This window comes from Pelodiscus sinensis, chromosome 1 (assembly GCF_052426305.1).
Source record: "Pelodiscus sinensis isolate ZL-2025 chromosome 1, ASM5242630v1, whole genome shotgun sequence".
NCBI classification, from domain to species: domain Eukaryota; kingdom Metazoa; phylum Chordata; order Testudines; family Trionychidae; genus Pelodiscus; species Pelodiscus sinensis.
The window spans coordinates 245850681-245875360 of NC_143052.1; the positions used below are offsets into that span (position 1 = coordinate 245850681).

At 38.1% G+C, this 24680-nt stretch overlaps 1 protein-coding gene across 4 annotated transcripts in view; it reads right to left on the reverse strand.

Annotated features, from left to right (window-relative positions):
• MYO16 (myosin XVI) overlaps positions 1-24680 on the reverse strand; it is a 518064-nt gene that overhangs the window by 62171 nt on the left and 431213 nt on the right. For all 4 annotated transcript variants that reach the window (XM_075918615.2, XM_075918604.2, XM_075918634.2 and 1 more), the window contains exons 28-30: positions 20264-20366; positions 7558-7654; positions 1676-1922 (exon numbers count right to left, since the gene is read on the reverse strand). In XM_075918615.2, the coding sequence (XP_075774730.2) occupies positions 1676-1922; positions 7558-7654; positions 20264-20366 (447 nt within the window). The remainder of the gene's footprint in view (positions 1-1675; positions 1923-7557; positions 7655-20263; positions 20367-24680) is intronic.

Here is a 24680-nt window from a genome sequence, read left to right on the forward strand (position 1 = left end):
AACCTAGATCAAGCTGCTAGTATTCTTCCATTTCCTGTTTTATGATAAAACAGGACACTGGACCTTTTTCTCACAAATGCAGCTTTACTCAAGCAGTTTCATATTGTTGACTAGACATTCACTGAATGAATTGTTCACACTTTGATTGTTAAGCACAATCAAAAGCTAGGATTTCAATCTGAATGATAATTTCTGGGAAATGCATAGTAATAGAAAGTTACTGAGGCAGCAGATGCTGCACTTTTAGCACTGTTTTATTTAAAAAAAGACAACTATAAATTCTACTTGTGAAATCCAGATCTTTAAAATATCGTGACCTTTTAATAGATGAATTTGGCTTCACATTATAACCCAACTATATGTCAATGTAAGTCTTCTTGTTTAAATGTTCTTATAGTTTAAGCACAACTGTGGATTTTTAAAAATGTATTGTAGTGATCTTTGCAGTTTCCAGTATATATTGGAAAATAATGTCGCTAGCTTGATTCCAACTAGCTGGTGAAAATGAGAGACTGCCCCTCCAAATTCCTTCAACGTGAAAAAGTTACTTAGATTAAAAGTAACTGAAGACACCTTTCAGATGTCTAAAAATAGACTTATACTATTGTGTAGTAATGTGCTTTACTATCTAAAAGATGGCAGTTCGATACTTTTACAAATAAGCCTTCTAGCATTGGTTTTTAAAATTCTATTTCTGCATGGCAGATCATCAGCAGAGCTGGATAAAACTACAGGATATAGCCAGCTGCCCGTGTAATAAATGAAATAGCTAAAGATGAAAGCTCAGCGCTCAGTGGATAATTTGTTTTCAGTGTAATGTTTAATTACAGCCTTTGCTACAAAGGCATTTCCTTCAGTATATAATCACTGGGATATCTGAAACTAATTAAACAGATACACTGCCATTTTTACTTCAATAAAAGTCATCTGAAAGAGGCAATGGAGGCAAGGGGGAGCTGTTTCTGATAAGATACAATGAGCTGGAATCAAGCTGCTCTGGAAAAATAAACATTCCTATGATCAATGAGATATAGACACAGATAATAAGTTTCTGGTATTACAGAAAACATCATCACCATCTGTATTCTACCTACAGGGATGGATGCTAGAATATTTGCTAGATTTGCTAGAATAGGTTCATGAAACTTCCAACTGAAGCTAAACATTAGGCAATTTTTTAAATTAGAAGAAAGGAGCCTCTTGGCAATTTGTCTCTTAGGCACATTTCTCAGTCTGGACTTCACTGTCTTTTTATGCCTTCATAGCTGTTCTTGTTATCTTGGCATGTATCCAGCTGAATTTTCTAAGCATTAACTATTATAATTACTTGCTAAAATCCCACTTAACATCTGTTGCACTTATAGTAAAACACTATTTATTTTTTAAATGCTAGCATATCTTAGAGATTTTAACAATAGCCATAGTATGTGATGGTACTTCCTGAATCAGATATCTTCTATGCCGATGCTTTATGCAACTAGAATTAATTACTTGATATAGCTTTATAAACAAGAAGAGTAGCTAATGAAGACTCAAGAGTCATTTAACCATATGTTTAAAGAAGCCATAGACAAGTTTACATTTGATCATTATTCCTGACATGATTGTATGGACTATACTGAGAACTTTAAGAAAATTGATTCCTACCATTAGAGAAGTTGCTTTCTCTCCTTACCTTTTGGGGGCTTCTTCCTGCCTGTTTCTAACCTCTAACTTTTCCCTATGGTGAGCAACATTCATTTCGTTGCGGAGCCGGTCATTTTCCCGAGCAATGTCAGAAGCATTCTGAATGACCAAAGCATCATATGCCTTCAGCCCCATATCCTCAGTATTCTGCAGAAAGTCTTTGATTGATTTGACCTCTTGCTGTTTGATGCTCATCTTGTGCAGCAAATGCTGGCGAGCTAGAAATCCTCTTACAACTGCCATAATGGAAAAAAAAATATGGACCAATGAGAGTCAGAATTCAACAACGAATAACTTAATTCCAGGCACATCCCATTGTCCTGGCACAGCCAAACCCTGACCTTGCTTTAAGTTATGATAGGAGAAATCTGCGTGGTCCTAGTGGTCCTAGTTCTTAACTGTGTAGGAGGACAAATTGACTCGCAGCCAGACGGACAGACAGACAGATATGCATATCTAAAATATATAGTAAAGATGATAGAATGGACAGCTTGTCATCTTGCCCAAGTGGGAGAGAATGTTGGTTCACGTCCTATTGTAAAAGAGATGATAACCTAGTCTTACATTCGTTTATTGTTTCTCCCCTTATTATGCACAAATCCCAACCTAGATTCTATGTATTATGAAGAAGGTATTTTTACATTCTTTGTAATATAACAGTATCATCCTTTCAATAATGGATTTTTCATATGGACACCTTCATACAATTATTATTTTAGGTGAGTGGTGCTTCAAAAGAAGTGGGTGGATGTAGTTACCGGCCTACTTATGACTATGCGCTATGCCTTAGTACCAAGAGTGAGGTAACTGTACTGTACTTTACCTGTAGCATTAAATAATTGACAGAATGCTCAGAGTCTGTGAGTGGACACCTTATTCTGAATCAAATGGTATATATACACATATAGTACAGGGGCCATATAGTGCAATGTATATAAAGGTTTATTTGCATGAGTTTGGAACAATCACAATACTTATGAGTGATGAAGCCATAGGTGAGTTATAGAAGACATCTTAAATGAATGCTAGTAGAATGTTCCCACTACACCATCATCGTGTATATTCTACATGTATGTCACAGTTTATAAGAAACAATTTCACAAATGTTTTAGAGAATTTAAAAAAGTGTTTGTATTATTTCCTAAATCTTCTCCCTGCAAAATTAGGTGCTATAGTTCCCTTTTGTAAAATTGTAGAGAATTTAGGGAGATAAAATAAAATATATTTAAATATGAGTCACTACAATCACCAAATATGGTTTTTAAATTCATATAAATGCCACAATTTAAAATCACGTGTTATCTGTTTTTCAGGGTTGAAAATTCAGTGTGTTCCACTGGGAAATGACTTTAGGATTAATTAACTAATGCCAGAAAAATCTAGGTGATTTTATTACTATGATTTCCATCTAGTAAGAAGAAAAATCCACCTTGAGCCAAATCTCAATCCTCTCTTTCAAATTTCAATCCTCTCTAACCCTTTAGAGCCAATGGAAATATTCCTACGAGGAAGGTGAGCAGAGTTTGACCAAAACTTTTATTCATGGTTGCTTAGGAGAAAAAACATCAAACCCACAAAACAACTGATATTAAGATTTTCAGGTAAAGACATGCAAAATACCTGAAATGATAAGGCTCCTTTTAAATTACGCAATGGAAAATTAAGCTCTTAGGAACGCTGTAGTGTAAAATGAAATAGAAAACAGTCATGCTGAACTAAGCTAAAGGAAAAATGTCTTCCAGGAATGTAAAATTGCTCAATAAAATAAGAGGATAGAATTGGCAGCAACATAAGATATTTGTTATCACCTTCCTTGTCTTTGTGTATATATTTAAAATTAGATTTTCTTAGGGGTTCTCAGTGTTTAATTTCTTGAAATGTAGAAAAGGTTAATGTGAATATACCAATACTCTCGGAGGCTAGAATTCACTAGGGTTTCAATTTACCCAGTCTTATCTAATTCAAGCATGTTTATAACGGAAGAATCTGAGGATTTCCATTCCTATTATTGTAGCCAACCATTTCTCAATCTCTTGAGCCACATTTTATAATAAATGTTGACTTCGTTAACATCTGAAACATTAATGCACAATCCCTATTTAGTTAAAAAAGAAATTAATAGTGCATTTTCCTTTTGACAATTTTATGAGAGGCTTGATATTTGATGTACACATTACTGAATCTGAACTCATAAAATCCTGGTGTTGAGGAGTTAATGAATACATCCCAGAACTTAATCTAGTAGAGTCCAATGCTTACAAATACACAGTACTGAAAGAGCTTAATGATACAGAATTGTTCCCTCCCCAGCTGTACTTTCTGAAACACATTTTCAGAGCAACTGGGATATTTGCTAATCATTTAAGCAGTAAATCCTAAATCACTTTGAAGAAAACACCATCTTTCTATACCTGAGACCTATAAAACTTTATTTTAAATATATTTGTTTTTATTTTTTAAATGCAAACAAAGCAAAAGTGATCCACTGGGGGAGAAGAAGAAATATATTTCTGCTGGATAAATCTCCATTATTATTGTCGGCATCACTGACTGTAGATGGGACACTGAAATTGATATGTTGGTCATTAGAACAGGTTATAGTATTTTTTATGACCTTTTGAGTCAGAGGTATATTGGTTTTGACTTAGTTTATTGGAAAGACTGAGAAAGACCGATAAAGACTTTCTCTACCTTCTCCCCACATCTTACAAACTTCTTGAATTGAACAGCTCTGGTATCAAATTAAAAAATGGGCATTTAAATACAATTTGGTCTTCATTAAAATGTTGAGAGGTTTTATTTTCCTTCCAGTGCAGAATGAAAACAAAATTTGAAAACTCAAATGGAAGCATCATCTTCTGGAAGGCTTTACTGTTCACAATGTTGCCCTTACTGCACTACTGTCCTCATTTATGTTGCCTGCTTAAAAATATTTGAGGTCTCGTACCCTCTAAGGCCAGAGGGGTACCTGATTCTTTAGGAATAAAGGTCAGTGTGACGTAGTGGGGGTACTTGCTGGGCTGTGGTGACCCCTGCTGTCTGGAGCAAGACCCAGCAGGGAAAACCTCATTATGCAAAGGTAATGCCAAACTTGTTGAACCAGTGGCCAGACACCCCCCATGGAGAGGAACAAAGGAAGGTGGAATGCTGCCCTGTCTGGGGGGCAGGGCTGGAAGAAGGTTAGTGAGTTGTTGGCTGGAAGCATGGAGGAGACAGCCTAGGGAAAGGGACTGGAGTTTAGGGGCCCAGTCTCCCCCATCTCAAGGGGGCCTGAGGCATCCTAGCCCAGCTCTGTGACCAGATTACATCTGTGCTGTGCTGTATCCTGGAGAGGCAATTAACAACCTCCATTACACCAGCTGGTGCAGTCTGTTTGTGCCATTTCGGGGTGCAGGAGACGGGGGACCCCCAACGCGCCGTCACAGTCAGTATTGTGGAAATTGTGGCAGGTTGTGGAGTTGGCTTCTATACACAGATAAATCAATTCACACTTTGGCTGGATTGCAATAGAAGAACTTCAGGATAATAAGCTTTGCCCTCAACTCAATAGTTGATTCAGAATAATCAGAACTGCCCTGGTTAGCTGCGTACTTGTATATGCATGGGTTACCACAGAGTCTATGATACTTGAGCTCACAGTTTCTGATTTAGGTGGTATGGGTCTGTTAGGCAATTTTCAGGAAGGGATATGTGTCTATTTAAGTTGCTTCCCTTCTTTTCTCCACTATAGTCTGGGCTTATCAATTCATGATGAAAGACTTACCTGTTTTCTTAGACTTTTGTTGAAGCCACAGAGGAACATTATGCAAGAGATAGTTGGAAAGGTTTGTATGGATGAAAATGTCTGGGGGGTTGATAAGATTTATGTATGAGGGCTGTTTTTCTTTTGCAGAACTCTGAAGGCCCTGCTATGATATATTATGAAAATAATATGAATTTTATACTGTGCTTTGCATTTTAAATAGGCACAATGATTACATTTGAATAAATAAATAAATGTAAAACTTCACTTTATCCATTTCAAGACTAGATACCCAACTAGAAATTGTCCTGATCTACAGATGTGAGTCTGTTATGGACAGTCTACTGTCATGATTGGCATTTGATGCCTTATGCCTTTAACCAACATGTCATAAAGAAAAAGACATGTCTATAGCTTCAAAAGATGTCTGGCTTGAAGTACAAGACTTATGTCCATGAGCATAAGAGTACCTTACCCCTAGTGTTGCTGTCAGTGGACTTGATGGGATCCATTTATATTAGGAGTAGAATGGAGTATGTAAGGTCACGTTGAGTCATACTGTCTCATGGGGAGAAGAGGAAGGCATTCCAAACCTCTTAGAACTCTTGGGCTTGTAGTTATTCCATATTTGCAACTACACTTATTTGTGGACTACTGCTTATTTTGAAGACTAATGCATGGCTGTGGGGAATCTGACTGGGTCTTATTGGAGTCCTGTGTGGGACCTCCTTCAACTTCCTTGGACTTTTACATACTTGTCTAAAGCCAGGCAAAATCTGACCCATAATGGGTGGGAGCTTTCTAAATACTGTTCCTGACAAAGTGAACTTTTAAATGGAAGTAAATTCCAGAGGCTAAAAACAAGAAGCCGAGAAACTGAATTTTGTGGGGAACTAAAGTATTTATCCTCTTTACTTAGGATTAAACTTTGCAGATGTCTTGTAAACCTCAGTGCTACAGTAACTGAGGAAGGTCTAGTTTGTGATAAAGTAGAATATTAATGCTGAGTTTAAATTAGAGGCAGGAAAATAAGATGATCAACTTTTCTTGGTAGTCGGCATGGAGGGAAAGCAGGATGAATAAGTTTTGCTTTTCTAAGGTAGATAAATGAGTGGAGAAATGAGGTTACTAGTGTTTAAAACTAGACGTGTACTTTGATAACTTGTTGAATCTGGACCTGTGTACACTGTCACCCTCCCAAACCTGAAACATTATTAATTTCTGAAATTATTTCCACACGGATGACTTTGTTCCCCTTTGCCTTTCTCCTGATTTTTCTCTGCAACTGTCCCTTAATGAAGAACAGGTAATTAAAGTGTCAGTTTAAAAAAAAATTCGAGGACATTTTTACTCAACTATGTGACAACTCTAAAAATCAAGACACTTCAGTCTGCTGTGTCAGCTTTTTTTTAAGTGCTAATGTGAATTGTTGCTGCTACAAGCCAACTAAATAAATAATGTATAGTGTGAAGGAAGCTGCTTTATACAAAGTAATATTCAATTGGAAATGGTTATTTGAGATTCTGATGGGAAATAGAACAGAAGCTACAGAACATCAGGAGACATAGAGACGTATCTCCTTCAAAAAGTGTGCCAAAATGTCAGAATGACCTTTGTAAAGATATCAACATAAAAGACAAAGACAAAAAAGCCAGAAGAAAATATGCAAAATATTGCAAATGAGAATAAAATAAAGGTAACCAATATCCTAGATGAATAATATTAAAAGTAGATGCATTTACAGGTGAAAGATATATGTAAATATTTAAAAAGTTTGCCTCTTCTATTCTTTATTTGTTAGACAGTAGAAATGTAAGAATGACATGAAAACTCTTAAATCCTAAAAAGATTGTCTGTTTGTTAAAAATATGAAAGCAATGATAAAAAAGGAATTATTAAGGCTAACAACTAGAACTCAAACTGGATTTGACAGACAAAGAGGTGCACTGTGAATAGACAAAGAGGTGTTAGTCTGGACTTCTAAAAATCTGTATTGTCAATTAGTTGGAGGTAGAATTGTATGGAAATGTGCAAATATAATAATCAAATGAAAACTCCAAAGCCATTAAATGTTTTTTAACTCTATACATAAAAATATAGTTCAGAAATATTTGTTCTGTAATTGTTACCTTTTTGACAGGTTACAATTTTCCCCTGTAGCTGTAGGCACAAATCATTGAGATGGTCAGCTTGCCAGTATTTTAGAAACACTTTTTGGACTCCTATCTAAAATACAAACAACAGAGAAACCTTCACCATCAAGAAAAAAAGGCCGAGATGATAAGTAATAATTCTACATAAAGTTTCAAGCAAATGGTTGAGATGAGATCAGAAATACAAACTATTTCACAGTACCTGTATCTGGTGTTTTCCTCCTTCCAATTGTAAAACCATAAGGAAACACTTTACTTTTGAAATTTTTGGAACATGTACAGATCATGCAAACATGAGTACATATTCTTTTTATACCTTAAAAAGCCTTCATCTTTACAGTGATTACTGAGAAAATCGAAGTAATGATTCAGTAAGAGTTGTCCTCATATGGTATTTTATTCTCATGATTTTTGTCTGAGAATTTCTTTGCTACTCAGAATTTTAAAGAAGACACATACACCCAATAAGGTATGTTTAATAATGAAGAACATAGTTCCTTTTGCTGCTGGAATTGTTTTTCAAATTGTATGGCTAATAGAAACATTGAATACAAGTCTGGCAATAATTGATCAAATTATTCAAATTTTACTTGTCTGTAGCCTATAGGCCTAATTCTGTTCTGAATCATCAGTGCATCCTCAATGAAAACATTTTGGCTGTCTCTACGTTGGAAAGATTTTGCGCAAAAGCAGCTGCCACATGTCTACACTGGCCGCGAGTACTTGCGCATGAACACTGCCATTCTAATGTAGGAAATCAGTGCTTCTTGTGCAAATACTCTGATGCTCCCGCTCAGGGATAAGCCCTCTTGCGCAACTGTTCTTGAGCAAGAGGCCAGTGTAGACAGGCAACATTAATTTCTTGCACAAGAGAGCATCTACATTGGCACGGATGCTTTTGCGCAAAAGCACATCTCTTGTGCAAAGGCACATGCCAGTGTAGACGCTCTCTTGCGCAAATACTTTAACGCAAAAACTCTTGCGTTAAAAGTATTTGTGCAAAATCATGCCAGTGTAGGTGTAGCCTCACTGTGTGATTTACAGCAGAATTAGAAACAAATAATTTTTTTACAAATGGACAAAAAAAACCCCAAACCCTCAAATCCATCATAAGTCAACAGACCACCGAAGACACTGCAACTTATGTTGTGTATTTTTTAGAGCGCCCACATATGCAGCTAAGGTTACAGAATAAATATAATACTATATTACTGTTTGATTTCAGCAACATCTACAATTATATAAAAATATGAAAAATTCTAATATAATAATTTAAGCAATGATTTGGTTTTGTGCATGGCTAAAACCAAAATAAACAAATGTCAGTATGCAATGATGAAATAAGCCTGCACCTTCAAATCTCTCATGAATTATAACCCTCTTTAACCAACTCTCATAATAATAAAGTTTAATAAACCCTTACATTTACAATGCATTTTTCATATTCCCAAAGTGTTTTCCTAACAGGACGCTTTTGGGAAAATAAAGATTGGTTAATATACTGCCTGGTGTACAGAATTTGCACCACAACAGTCTGAACTGGATTTCAGACTAACTTCACAGTTTTTGACTGCTTCACCTCAAGGCCTCTTCTGTGCTAACAAACTTTGTAGCCATAATTCACCGTTAGTGCAGTTCCACTGCTTGCAGTATTAGTCTACTAGAAGTAGAAATGCCAGTGCCCTACGCATGTAGAGTTGGGTCCGGGAGCTCGGATCCCGCCCCTAGACAGGGACTGCTGCCACCCTGCATTGCTGCCTCTTTCTCAGAAGCAGCAGTACAGGGTGACAGGCAGCTGGTCTGCGAGGGGGGCTGTTTTTTCAACTGGCTCCCCTCATGGACCAGCTCTCACCTGTCACCCCACACTGATGTCTCTGATACAGTGGCTGCCAGCCCTGCCCCCCCGGGGACTATAGAATAATTGACTAACTGATAAAATTTCATGAAGTTACTCAACTATTCAATTAACTGATATTTAACATCCCTATTTCAAACCAGATGTTCAAAGCTGACTTCAGTAATTTGGCTCCCAAATTTCACAGATGAAATTCTGTCTAAATTCTGATTTGAGGATATACATTTTATAGTTAATATAATATAATTAGTCTTCTATCTAATTTCATCTATGATGAATAGAAGTTGCAAAAGCAGAGACTTTTTTTTAGTCTGTTTCTTTCTCATGCACAATTGTCATAGTAAGTTAAGCCTTTTGAGAACGTATATCACTAAATTCGCTTTAATCTACAGATAATCGTTGGCCTTGTCTACATTTGGACATTTATTCCACTGCAGCTATTCTGGAATAATTCTCCCATGTGGACATTTAGGCCTGCTCTATACTAGGCCAAGAAGGTTGACTTAAGGTACCTAACTCCATGTATGCAAAACGTTGGAGTCAGCTTACCTTAAGCCAAGCCTTGGTGGCATCACCAAAGCAGGAGGCCGATGGAAGCATATGCTCTCATCAGCTTCCCTTACTCCTTTCAAAAGGAGGAGTACCGGACAGTGGAGGGGACTGACCCCAAAGGGTCTATACTAAAAGATGGACCTCCGAAGTGTCAATCTTGCACAATGTATAAACACCCCCTTATTGCATAATATATGGAGTTTTATTCTGTAATAAAAACATACAGCTCCCTTCTGAAACCTTTGCTCTCACAAAGTGGAATAAAATTACTTTTATTTTGTAACAGAATCTACAGATTCATTTCTCCCTGCCTTTTAATATAAAAGCATGCTTCCTTATACAAACTAAACTATGAACTTTTCTTGAATCATAGAAATCCAACCACTACTTCTTTACTCAGCCAAAATGATTTCACAAAAGGTCTCTAGTCATCTATTTATACAGTTGTCTATGGGTCCTTTCCTTCTTGTTTTATCAGCTGACTTCACAAAACTGATGTCTCTGCCTCCTCCCCAAACTTTCATCATTCAATGTTGGCTTGGTTCTCTTAATTCTCTGACTTCCTCTCTCAGTATCTCTTCTGGTGTCTCCATCACTCCTTAACCTGTCTCTACTGTCTTTCCACATGGCTCTCTCCTTAGCGTCCTTCTTCTTTTTCTCTGTACTGTTTTCTCCATAACCTCAAATGTTATCTCAGTTTCAACCATAATCTCCATGCCACTGATTCCCATGGTTCTCTCTCCACCCCCAGTCAATCTACCTTTGTTCAGATTTGCACATCTGTCATTCTAGTATGTACTCTTGGATTCCCTGCTTCTAACTAAGATATCAACAAATAACTCCCCTTTTTTCCCTACCAAATCATGTGATTTTCTACTTTCTTCCTCTCAGCAGAAAATTCCATTGTCCTTCCTGACATACATATCCAAAGTCTTGGTATGATATTAGATTCTTCTTTTTACTTCTCCTACCACATCAAGTTTTTCACTATGTTGCCACCAAGCTCTTCAGCATCAACTTCTCAAACTCCCACAGCCTCCTGAAAAAATAAACAAAACCCTGTTCTTCTCCATCCCTTTGGCCAGCGCATTTGCCATGCTGCTCCCATTTCTTTCCTTGACTACTGCAAACTCCTTTCTGATCTTCCTGCTTCTCACTGACTTACTCCATTCATCTGAAAATCTTGTATTACCATTATTATCATTATTTATTATTTGCATCAGAGGCCCCAGCACGATGACATCCATTAAATCTTTCCCTTCTAAGCTGAGTATATTACTTCCTCTTTATATCGCCTTTCTAAGGTTTCCATTCATCTTCCATATCAAACTAAAGCTTTTCATTCTTAGTTGCAAAGCTCTCCACAGTTGTGTGCCTTCTCCATTTATTGCATATTCCTTCAATAGTTCTACACAACTCTTCTTAAGCACCCTCTAAGCATTTTTCTTTCAGTCTTTTCATGCTTGTTCCCATGCTGCTATAAAGCCCTCTATTGTAAACTACCATGACACGTACAGGTTCCTAACTAACAAAATATTAAGAAAAACAATGCTAAAAATATAGACCATTTACTGTTTTTAGCATTTTCATTTACAGGATACATTTTTGTAGAAAAGATGAGTATTACCGGTTGTACCTCTCTTAACCAGGATTCTCTGGTCCAGCAACATCTGTGGCCCAGCAGGACCACAGATGTTTCTAGACCACAGAGCCCAGGTATAGGAAGGTTGGGCTGCAGGGCAGAAATGGCAGGGTGGGCTCATTCAGGAAGGGTCAGGTCCCGAGGGGTCCAACTTGTACCCACAGCTGATGCTAAATAATTTACTCTGTGAATTTTCTCTCTTGCTGACTGCAAATGACTGACTGAATGAACGGAGTGACACTTCTTCAAATTTGTACATGCATTTATTCAACACATTTTGGTTTTGCCATTTTTCTTTCAGCCTTTGGAATGAACATGAAAAATCCAGTTTGAGAATTTAAAATTCTTTAAATATGAAATTTGTTGGTTAGTTGCAATTAGTCTAATAAGAAACCAGGATAGTACATATTCTCTGACTAGATATATAATTAGATAGGAAACTTATAGATAGGAAGCCTATGGAGTTTTATAAGTGAATGGAAAAGGGACACAGTCGTGACTGAGGCAAATTCATTTTCAAATTTTCATAAACACTATTTACAATTTTTTACAACATGTGTCAGCTCTACCAAAAATATCTATTAGTAGAGAAACAGTCATGAGGCATTACTTAAGTATTATTAGACATTTGTATAGATTTACCTTTGAAATTCATCTTCTGAAATTGACCTAGAACATCTGTACAATGTACAATGTTTTATATTGATATTCCATGAAAGGAATACTGAAAATGTCTGAATCACATACATTAGTTATGTGTCTCATATACAAACAGTTTCATAGATGACAGTCTTCATTCTGGTATGATTTTTTAATCACATATAATGTTTCTTGCTTATTAAGCGGGGGGAGGGGAGGTGGAGAGGAAAGCTAAAATATTCTCCTGCCCTGACACCAACTTCTCAATACTTTGAGGAATACAAAGTCATCTTATCCAAGATTGAAATTTTAATGTCATTCAGATTCCTATAAAAGTAAACCATCTGTGAATTACAGTCATAGTTATTTTAATTAGAAAATCATTACAGTTTTAATGTTATTTTTCAAAATGACACATTTTTAAAGATTAAGTAAAATTGTCATTGATGACTACCAAAGCTTCAATTACTGCTATTTTTTTTAAAAGAAAAGGTGTAGGAAGCAGAAGTACAGACATTCAAAATTATGGAATGGTTTTTGAGAGGGAGTGTAGGTGGTATAAAGGCAGTATTAGTTCATACTTAATAGGTGTCAAGGGAATCTGCGAAGCTGTTCTTTGGTTTAAAAAAGGCAATTTGTAGGAGGGCTGTGTGTTTCTGGCAGTACTTTCAAAATAGCAACCCAGAAAAGACAGACAGTTATAATGTAAAGATATTTTACACAACACACATTTTCGCAGTACATTAATGAAATCTGAAAAACCTAAAGCTATTGTAAAATTTGTCTTTTTGTGGTATTAATGTTAGTAAAATCATTATAATGTCATACAGAGTTACAGGGCACAGATATAAGAACTGAAGTATTATTTGTGAAAGCACTAACTTTCTACTTTACTTATGAGCTTTTTCCGGCACATTTTTAAGGCCTTGTTCCATTGTCTCTGGCATACTAATGACCTCTGATTCTGGTATGGATTGAATAAGACATCAATTCTGCAAAATCTTAGGTATGCACATAGCTTAAGGTACATGAGTAATACTCCCATGAATAAAAATAAACACATGTAAGTATCTCAACACTTGGGGCTTTACAGAGTCCTCTCCTTGCCACACTTCTGTTTCCTCTGGCCAGATAAGGAGAAAGATCCTGAACTAGGAAATGACTGTTGGGAAGAGTTGGCTGCATAGAGAGATAACAGATGCTGAGTGCAGAACAGGTTTTGACTGCTGCATATGATAGCTGGGGGCAAGTCTGTATGGGTATGTCTACACTACCCCCCTAGTTCGAACTAGGGGGTAATGTAGTCATTCAGAGTTGCAAATGAAGCCCGGGATTTGAATTTCCTGGGCTTCATTTGCATGATGCCGGCCGGCACCATTTTTAAAGGCCGGCTAGTTCGGACCCCGTGCCGCGCGGCTACACGCGGCATGGACAAAAATGCAGTAAAAACTTTTGGGTCAGAGTTAAAGTTGTTGTGATGAAACATGAATTTCTTGGTACTTGATAATAGTCAGGGACCAAATCCTGTATTATTTTAAATTTCTTCTTTGCCAATCTGCTGGAGCAAAATAGACTTAAACAATCTTAAATGGGCTATAGGGAGTTCGATTTGCATAAGGATTTATTAAAAAAAAATAAAGGCAGAGAACTATAACATTTATAGGCACTCAAAACAGAGAGGGTGGCAATTCAGGAACATTGTAAGCTTTTGCTATATCCTCTCTGTGTAACCCTCTGGGTGTACTGAGACCCTGGCAACTGTTTAATATCTACAAATAGCCTGTTAGCACTTGAAAGACTAACAAAACATGCAGACGGTATCATGAGCTTTCGTGGGTACAGCCCACTTCTTCAGATACCATCTACATGTTCTGTTAGTGTTTAAAGTGCTACCAAACTATTTGTTATTTTTTAAGTTTATCCTGTACAGACTAACTCGGCTACTCCTCTAAAGGTATTTAGTACCTGACACTGAAGGAAGAGAATCAATTATCCTGAACTACAAATACCCTTTCCTTCAGGACCTAATGTTCTTCTGAGTTCTTCCATCCAAGTATTCACCCCATCCAACTCTCTTCAGTTTAAGACCTTTGGGAAGAAAGAATCACTGTGGGATGTGGAGAAAGGAGTTAGAAGTTACACCAATAGTTAAAGTGTGAGTTAAAACAATACTCCCAAAAAGAAAATATATATGATTCTTTTGATATTCAAAGGCTAAAAGGTCCATCCCAGTCTAGTTGGGCTCGTCTACACTGGCCCCTTTTCCGAAAGGGGCATGTTAATTTCACGGGTCGTAATAGGGAAATCTGCGGGGGATTTAAATATCCCCTGCGGCATTTAAATAAAGATGTCCGCCACTTTTTTCCGGCTTTTAGAAAAGCCGGAAAAGAGCGTCTACACTGGCCCCGATCCTCCGGAAAAAAAGCCCTTTTCTGAAGGATCTTAAAAGGGCTTTTTTTCCGGAGGATCGGGGCCAGTGTAGACGCTCTCTTCCGGCTTTTCTAAAAGCCGGAAAAAAGTGGCAGACATCTTTATTTAAATGCCGCGGGGGATATTTAAATCCCCCGTGGATTTCCCTATTACGACCTGTGAAATTAACATGCCCCTTTCGGAAAAGGGGCCAGTGTAGACGTAGCCGTTCTCCCTTGCTGGACAAGCCTTAGATAACTACTCCATGCAGCTTTAAATAATAAAATCTTAGAACTGGAAGGGACCTCAAGAGGTCATCAAATCCAGTCTCCTGCTGTCATGGCAGGACTAAGCACTTTTTAGATCATCCCTGACAGATGTCTGTCTAACCTGCTCTTAAATATATCCAGTAGTAGAAATTCCACACCACCCTAGGCAATTTACTCAAGTGTTTAATCACCCTGACAGTTAGGAAGTTTTTCCTAATGTCCCATCTAAACCTCCCTTGCTGCAATTTAAGCCTATTGCTTTTTGTCCTATCATCAGAGGCCAAGGAGAACATTTTTTCTCCCTCCTCCTTGTAACACCCCTTTAGAAACTTGAAAACTGATAGGCTGTGTCTACACTGGCCACATAACCCGTAATAGCTATGGAAATGAGAGAAGTCAGAATAGGGAAATGCGCGGGGTATTTAAATATCCCCCGCGGGATTTAAATAAACATGGCCGCCGCTTTTTTCCGGCTTGGGGAAAAGCCGGAAAAGAGCGTCCAGACTGGCGCGATCCTCCGGAATAGTCCATAGCTATTACGGGTTATGTGGCCAGTGTAGACACAGCCCTATTGTATCCCCTCTCAGTCTTCTAACCTAAACAAGCCAAATTCTTTCAATCTTCCCTCATAGCTCATGTTTTCTAGACCTTTAATCATTCTTGTTGCTTGTTTTCTCTGGACCTTCTTCAATTTGTCCAAATCTTTCTTGAAATGTGGTGCCCAGAACTGAACACAATACTCCAATTGAGACTTAATCAGCGCTAGAGTAGAATGGAAGAATGACTTCTTGTATCTTGCTAACAACACTCCTGTCAATGCATCCCAGCATCATGTTTGCTTTTTTTGCAACAGTGTCACACTATTGACTCATGTTTAACTTGTCATCCACTATGACCCCTAAATCTTTTTCAGCAGTACTCCTTCCTAGACAATCACTTCTCATTCTGTATGGGTGAAACTGATTTTTCCTTCCTAAGTGTAGTACTTTGCATTTGTCCTTCATTCTGTTTACCTCAGACCATTTATCTAGTTTGTCCAGATAATTTTGAATTTTGGCCCTATCCTCCAAACTTGAGACCCCTCCCAGCTTGGTATCATCTGCAAACTTAATAATTGTACTCTCTATACCATCATCTTCATTCTTAATCCCCAAAAAGTATTTTTTCAATGATTTAGATGATGGTACAGAGAGTACCAGGGCTCAACAATTAGGGCAATCTACTCACCCGTGGCGAGTAGACTTTAGCCCAGTACAGTGCTGCAGCACAATCAGCACATGTGCAGCGCGGTCTGCGCATGCGCAGTGTGCCAGACCGCGAAGCTGGTGAGCAGGGCTCGCCGCCCCTTGTCAAGCCTTGAAGAGTACAATTATTAAGTTTGCAGATGATAAGTTAGAATGGAGTTTGCAAAGATGCAAATAAGAGCTGTATAAAATAACAACAAAAGAATTAAATGCAGGTTACTGACATTGGCCAATAAAAATTTAAACTTGAGAGATTTGACTAGAAAGCTTAATAAGTTATTGTGTTAATTCAACCTTTATTGAATTTACATTTGCAAGCTCAACTGTGAGGGGATTGATAATCCAAATGAATGAATTTTCTTCTGTCATTATGTAGTAAAACAGTCAAAGATTGTTGGTGATATTTATATGTCCCAAATATTGTTAACATTTGCAAGATAAGCATTGTGGGAATAGTGTACCTTGCTTAGTAAATATTCTGAAATATTTGAATTTTTTGTTGAAAAACTGTAACTGATAAGAAAAGGTGAGGGTGAGAAATCTTCACTGGTAAAATGAGACTACACAATCTGCTGAAGGCCAGTTGGGTGTCCTTCACTAGACTGGATAGTTCAATGGCCCTGTGATACTTTTATTGATTTCTCCTTGAATTTACTGGGTCTGATTCTGCTCCCATTAAAGTAAATGGCACAATTCCCATTGAATCAAAATTCCCATTGCATCTGACAAAGTGGGTCTTCGCCCACGAAAGCTTATGCTCCTACACTTCAGTTAGTCTATAAGGTGCCACAGGACTCCTCACCGCTTTTGCAGATTCAGACTAACACGGCTACTCCTCTGATACATTGAATCATAGACATGTAGGGCTGGATGGGAGATCATGAGGTCATTTTGGGCATGCTAATGCCGAATACGCTATGCAACATGAGCTACATCAATTGTGTAGCTTAAGTCGAAATAGCTTAATTCGGCTTTTGGCAGAGCACGCTTTCTCTGACTTCCTTTATTCCTCGTACAATGAGGGTTACAGGAGTTGGAATAAGAAGCCTTTTAACTCAACATTACTTTGACATTATGTCAAAATAACTTTGTAGTGTAGACGTGGACTATGTTATTATTCCAAAATAACAGTGATGTGTAGATGTACCCTTAGTTCAGCTCCTTGCTCTGATACAGGATCAAGTGAACATAGATATTTCCGGACAAGTGTTTGTCCAACCTGTTCTTAAAAGCCTCTAGTGATGGGGACTACATAAATGTTGTTGGACTTCACTGGGAGGTGGATTGGGCCCATCATTTGAAAACTCAAAGGAATAGTGTATATTGGTATGTTGTTGTTGTTTTATTTTATATAGCAGCATGCTAGCAATTTTTTCTTCCAGCAGGCAACTACCATTTGTTGTATTGCTGCACACTGTTCAAGTATGTATTTAAATGGAAAAAAAAGAAAAGCCTCATCAAGGCAATAGTACAGAAAAATGATGTGAAAATGTCTTTTGTTTATAAGACTGCGCTTTTACAACTCACATTTCAGCAGTTAAGCTAAGTGTAGCAGTAGAAGTGCTTTGTATTGTATGCCATTTTTAATAAAACAGCTCCTTTTTTGTCCTAGTATAATCATCTCCAGCTCAACTTACCCAAATAACAAGCAACCTTTCATGAAACTATCATCATTTTTCTAACCAATACTTTCCTTTCAATATGGAAGCTGCTGAATCCAGCCCCAGTTCATGGCTGGTTGATGTTGTTGACTCTAGAATTGTATAAACAGAAAGTAAAGCATGAATGGATTCTATCCCTCGATCTCACCACCTGCATCTGTGATGAAGCTTGCACTATAATACATTACTGATAGCATATCTGTTTTTTTTCTGACCAGGCTCCCAACATTTTGGAGAAGAAATTGTTCAGTGAGCAGACTCTCAGATTGTTGTTGCCGCTGGTTTTTAGGTATTAGAAAACTTGCTAAACTCATAAATTAAATTAAAAGCCAAAGAAAGTTTGCCAAATTAAAAAAAAAGACATTTCCTTTGCTCATTTTTGGGAACATATTCAGGAACCTACATGCTCAAATTGCGTGTTATGGTGCATTCTAGTATGTAATAAGGTTAAGCAATTTATCACCTTTCTGCTCTGAAAACAATAGTGTAGAATATGCATATTTTCCATTCCCCACTGAATTTATAGGTTAGCCTTTCCCTTGTGGTGTCTCATAAAGAGGGGGTTATTTCAGATTTCTTCTTCTTCATAGTTCATTTGGATTACATATTTATCAATCAATCTGCTAGTACTCTTTGGGGAATAACAGGCAAGAGTGCTGGGGAGGACTTTGCCTTGACTTATTCATGAACCCCTACATCAAATACATTTTCTATTCCAATGCTGATTCATTCAAAGTAATCACTGCTGGCAACAGGACAGGCTAAACTGGCTGTAAATACACTCCTTACCCCTTGTGTGATTTTTTTCTTTAGTGATGCAGTACAAGATGATTCCTTTTCTCAATGCTTTGTTCACTGACATCATCCTGTATTGCTAATTCTTCCTTTTCTTTCCTTTCTGCTCCCCTCCCCTTACCTTTTATAGACTGCTCTGCTGTTGCAGCACAGAGGAGGACATCCATGACAACTACTGATTGTATAAGCTTCCTCTTTTAGATTTTTATTTAAAGTTCAACTTCCATGTTTAGTCAAACACATCTAAAAATGAACAGTGGGATTATGTGACACACATTACTCACCAATGTTGGAGATACGGATTCTTGCCTTATGTCACCTTCTGTGCTCATTAAATCTTGTACTTACTGGGCCTTCCCCTATAGCAAACTCACATTCTAAGTTTATACTCTTGTTATTTCTCCCTTCAGCTAGGAACACGTCTTTGTCCACTCTCCATAGCTCTCCACGGTTTGGGGGTATGTGCATGGAAGAAAGGCCATTTATTTGCTTCTGCACAACTTCCTTCCATTTGTTTTTAAGCCACTGAGTCATTTGTTGTTTATCCTTACAATCACTCTTACATTTTTCTTATCCATGGAGCTTCTTGAATCTCTTAAGTGCATTGTGATTCTCTGGTTTGAAGGACATTGTATACTGTTGCATTTTTGTACAGTTCACTTTTCAGCATATTACATTACCTTGCCACTGGGACATACAAAATGTTTTCGGAGATCACAAGTTTCCATCTCTTTTATAGTAGGGATCTTGTTTTATAATTCCCTTTTTACATCCCTACCTTTCAAGGTTTCAGATTTGTTCACAAATACCAAGATCATTGTTCTTGAATTGCAGGCATTTACTGCTGGCCGATTGCTCTTTAAATTCTCTTGTTCTAGTGCTATTTTTGACTCCTGTGGAGTTCAACTTCACAGGCACCATGCAGTGCACTTTTGGACTGGACTACAATATAGAATTACAGCACCTCAGCATTTTCCCACCTTGATGCTTGCAGTTCTGAATGAAGCTGTGAAGGTTAGTGCCACACTGAGCTAAGATACACCAAGTTTTATATTAGAGGGCGCTTTCACAGAGATTGCTATGGTAAGGGTTCAGGGCATAACCCACAGGACACAGGACATTCAGGATAAAGCTGAGTTAAAAAATCTGTGTGGGAAAAGTAAAACTATTGAAATGTCTTTCTCTTTTGTCATGTTTCTATCTTTTGGTATTTCTTATATGTGAGATCAGACTAAAAAATCATATAACCTAGGAATCTAGACCATCAGCTGTGCTCTGATGGCACTTATGCATATATATTGGATGGGAGAATATAGATATTTTTATGTAATTGGAAAAGCTTTACACAATTTTACACTTAATTGAGTTCCCTCACTCCCAGCAAGGGCATGTGCTGATTTTTCTGCACATATTAATGATCACAGCTAGAGATGTTCTACTAAATTCAATAAATCAGATTATTTCATTTCAAAGAATAGGTGTAATGTCCTAATCACACCAAAACATCAAAAGGATAAATTTTTGCAAAGAATCTGGTGACTCCCACAATATAAATTACTCCTTTTTCTTGTTTAAAGACTTAAGCTGATAATTCTGTTATTTTATAAGTTACAAACCTGCCAGTCTTGTAATTTACATTTCTGAAGAACAAGACGACATTTCTCCTCAGCAGATAACTTCTTTTTCTCTCCCAGTGTTGTCTCAGATAAGTTCTTATACCTGCAAAAATTAGCAAAGGGATAATTGCACAAGCAGGTAATTCACAGGTGTATCCTAAAGTTACAAAATATTGTAAATGCTATCTATTGGACTTGTCAATTGCTATCTCAGTTTCCACATACTTTAGTGTTAACTGCAGCCAGTATTCCTGAGTTCAAGTGCTGGAATAGAAAATGGCTCCACAGCCTTTGTAAATCCATTTAGTTGGCCTGCAGATATGTGTATACAAGTTTAAAACTGCTAGGTGCATTCCCTTATCAGCTCCCAATAACGATGTGTGTCAGGTGGTACTAAAAGTATCATTGGTCTCTTGCTTGTTCTTTTAGAGTTTCATCTACAACCTACTGAAGTCAATGGAAAAACTCGGATGAACAACGTCAGTGTGCTTTAGATCAGTGCTTTTCAAACTTTTTTTCTCATGATACAGTGGAGGGAAATTGTTTTTGTCTGTGACATAACAAAATTTGACTAAAGCGTGGGCTCCAGAATGGGACTGGGGCTGAGAGCTTCAGCTTTGGGGATAGGTCAGGGCTGGGGCAGGAGGAGCTTAACTTGAGTGGCTCCTAGTCAGCAATGCAACAAGAGCACTGAGGGGTGCTGAGGCAAGCTTCCTGCTTCTCTTGCCACATGCTGTGCTCCAGAAGCAGCCAGCAGCAGGTTCGCAGACAATGGGAGTGGTAGAGCTAGTGCTCAGGGAGGAACAGTGCATGAAGCCCTGTTTGCTCTTTTGCCATTGCCCCTTACCATCACCTGAAAGCTGGGCCTGCTGCTGGCCACATCTAGGGTGCCGTGGAGTCTGCAGTGCCGAGACAGGCATGTAGCTTGCCTTAGCACCCCTACTGATCACTCTGCAGCAATGAGACCCAGTGCCTGACATTCTGTAACCCAGAATTGGTCTGCAACCCATAGTTTGAAAACCACTGCTCTAGATCAGGCCCTCCGAAGAAAAAATATTTCTCGAACAAACATCACATGAAAAGATGAATGTTTAGAAAAGAATCATTTGGAGGTGACATGGCTAAAAAGTGAACGGGTTTTCTACCAATTTGAAATGAATACAATTTTTCAGCAACTTGAGGGCTTGAAAAAAATACTTTATAGTCGGACACTTGAGGAGCTCAATCTGTTTAGCTCATCACAAAAAAAAGAAAAAACGAAAAAGAGGTCTGATTATAATGTATAAATATCTTTATCAGGAGAAAATGCCCATCCCTTCAAGGAGTACAGAACCAGGCTCCCCCACATATCTGGGGGTGGGGGCTACAATTCCTCCCTGCCCTGTTGAAACCAACCAAATTCAAATTAGAAATGAGACACTAATATTTAAGAGGGAGGTTGATTAATTATTGGAACCGGTTATCAAGGGAAGTGACAAGTTTTCCATCTCTTGGGATGTGTCTAGACTACACCTCTCTGTCGACAGAGAGATGTGGATTAGGCACGTCTAAATTGCTAATGAAGCAGGGATTTAAATATCCCATGCTTCATTAGTATAAGCATGGCCGCTGCTTTTTTTTCGAAACGGAGCTTTTAAAAAAAAAAGGCAGTCTAGACGCGGATCTGTTGAAAATAAAGCCTTTTTGGATAGATGCTGTAAACCTCAAAAAAGCAGCACCCATGTTTATGCTAATGAAGTGCAGGATATTTAAATCCTTGCTTCATTAGTAATGTTGACGTGCTTGATTTGCATACCTCTGTTGACAGAGGGATGCACTCTAGACGTAGCCCTGGTGTCTTCAAATCAAAACTGGTACTTTCTGGTGCACACAAGTTATTAGACTCAATATAGGTGTAACTTGATGAAGTACATAGTGTGTGATTCTCAGTCAGAGTTGATGATCTATTGGTCTCTTCTGCCTTAAATTCCAGAAAAGTATTAAACTATAGCCTCTGTCACTCACTGTTTGGAGCTCAGAGCCCTTTTCTAGTCCATAAAATGATCTCTTAACTATGAGGGAGAAGATGGTATTTTGCTAGAGGCATTGGACCAAGGAAGTTTGTAGGGAGAGGGGAGGCAGAGAAGAGTCTTAGGTAATCTATGGTCATTCCTTGGATCTGCCTCAGACTCCAAGTTAACCTTTCTCTGCCTTGGTTCCCCATCTGTGAAATAGGTATAAATGCACAAGGGTGTGAGGATAACTACATTGTGGACTGTGAGGTGCTGTATAAATACATCATCATCATTTCTCAGCTGAAAAATAAATATTAATTAATTTTGAATTTTCTGTACTTATTTTCAAATGATTCTCAGTCTATGAAGTTTTTATTTATGGATAAGCAAACGAAATTAGCTTTATTTTACGTGTTATAGCACCTGTAAAAACCCTTCTCTGTCAAAATCTAAAAGGGATAACAGATCACTAGCACATCAAATGTATCCTATTGTGAATGCAGTATAGTTGTAGCCATGTTGTTCCAAGATATTAGAGAGACAAGGTAGGTGAGGCAATATCTTTTACTGGACTAACTTTTATTGCTAAGAAAGCTGGTCTCTCTCACTGTTGGTTCAATAAAAGATAGTGCCTCAGTTCCCCCCTCCCCACCATCACCCTTGCCTCTCCTATTGTGAACTACAGGTTATATTATTGTCTAATACATATTATAGCGAGTTTGGTATCCTCTAAAGGTGAGTTTTTTAATTTCCTTGTGGATAGCAGAAAATCATGTCTTTCTTTGTCACACTCGCTATAGAATAGCTGATAATACTGCACAAATCTTGCATTAATAGAACAGGCTTATATAAAGATGTAATGTAATTTACTTGGAAACATCAAGACCTATCCAGAGTTTCCCTCTGTGGAGATGTAACTGGGGAGCCTCTGTTGTCACAGGGGTAATTCCCTGTATACAGGAACATTTCCCCCCCGTAACTGCAGAAGCCTGAGTTCAGTCTTATGCAGACACATATACTTGACCCACCTGATTACCATACCATATAGCCATCAGGCTTGGGAGAATGAAGTTGAGCACGTTTAGTGCTCTCCTAACTTCAGGGTAAGGGTATTTAGTTAGCCAGCCAAGGGGAAAAACACTTGTAAAGGGCTTTGTGTCCTAATGAGAGCAACACTTTGAAGGCCCCAAAAGATAGCTATCAGCCACACAAATTTAAGGAATCTCCTAGATCAAAATTTCCCATCACGGAAAGGATAATTAGGAGATGAGAGTCCTCTTAAGCTGGAGTTACCCAGCCTGATACTGTTCCTGGGGAAACAGGCTAGACCGTTGGTAGCAGGGTCAGTCTCTTAATCCCCAACTACCTTTCCTCCACCCCAACTTGCCCCCATTGATGGATCTGAATGGGAGAACTCCCAGTTCCCTAACTATATGTTTGTTTTGTCAGTGGGGTTTAGCTCTCTAACCCCAAACACTCAGCTCAACAATTCCCAAACACAAAGAATGAGTAATGTGTTTTGTTCTTTGCAAAGCTATCCTTGCAAAACAAAAGACAGAACTATGTAGCACTTTAAAGACTAACAAGATGGTTTATTATGTGATGAGCTTTCGTGGGCCAGACCCACTTCCTCAGATCAATTTATGGAAGAAAATTGGTATATATGGTTGTCATTACCTCACAGACACTATCCTTCCCCCCTCACCCCCACTCTGTTCTAAAATTTGATTTGTCAATTTCACATGTGTTCATTTTTTTGATTGTATCACTTTGGTATATATGGTTGTACCAAAGTGATACAATCAAAAAAATGAATGCATGTGACAAATCAAATTTTAGAAGAGTGGGGGTGAGGGGGGAATGTTAGTGTCTGTGAGGTAATGACATGAGGGGTGATAATAGGGGAAGTTTCTGTGAGGTAATGACATTAGGGGTGATAACTGGGGAAGCTATCTTCGTAATGGGTGAGATAATTAGAGTTTTTGTTTAGACCCATACATAAAGTGTCAAATTTAAGCATGAATAACAATTCTGAAGCTTCTCATTGAAGTCTGGAGTTAAAGTCTCTTTGAAGCAATATGCATGTTTTAAGGTCATTGAGGGACTGGTCAGTCTGGCTGAAATGGCAAACAACAGCTTTCTCTCTGTGAGAGAGTCTTATGTATGTTTTGTGTGCATTGATTCTTTGGCAAAGTGTCTGAGAAGTTTTTCCAATGTACATAGCAGATGGTCCACGGAGCCATGTAGTCTAGACATACCCTTACTGTGCAGCTGGCCACAGAGTGCTTTGGGAAGGGTTTGCAATACTGCATGGGGAAGACAGCATCATATGATGCAGGTTTCCCAATCCCATTGTTCCATGGTCATTCTACTACATTGACAGCTGTTTTTCAGCAGAAGTTGGGGAAAGAGGTAGAGTGTGA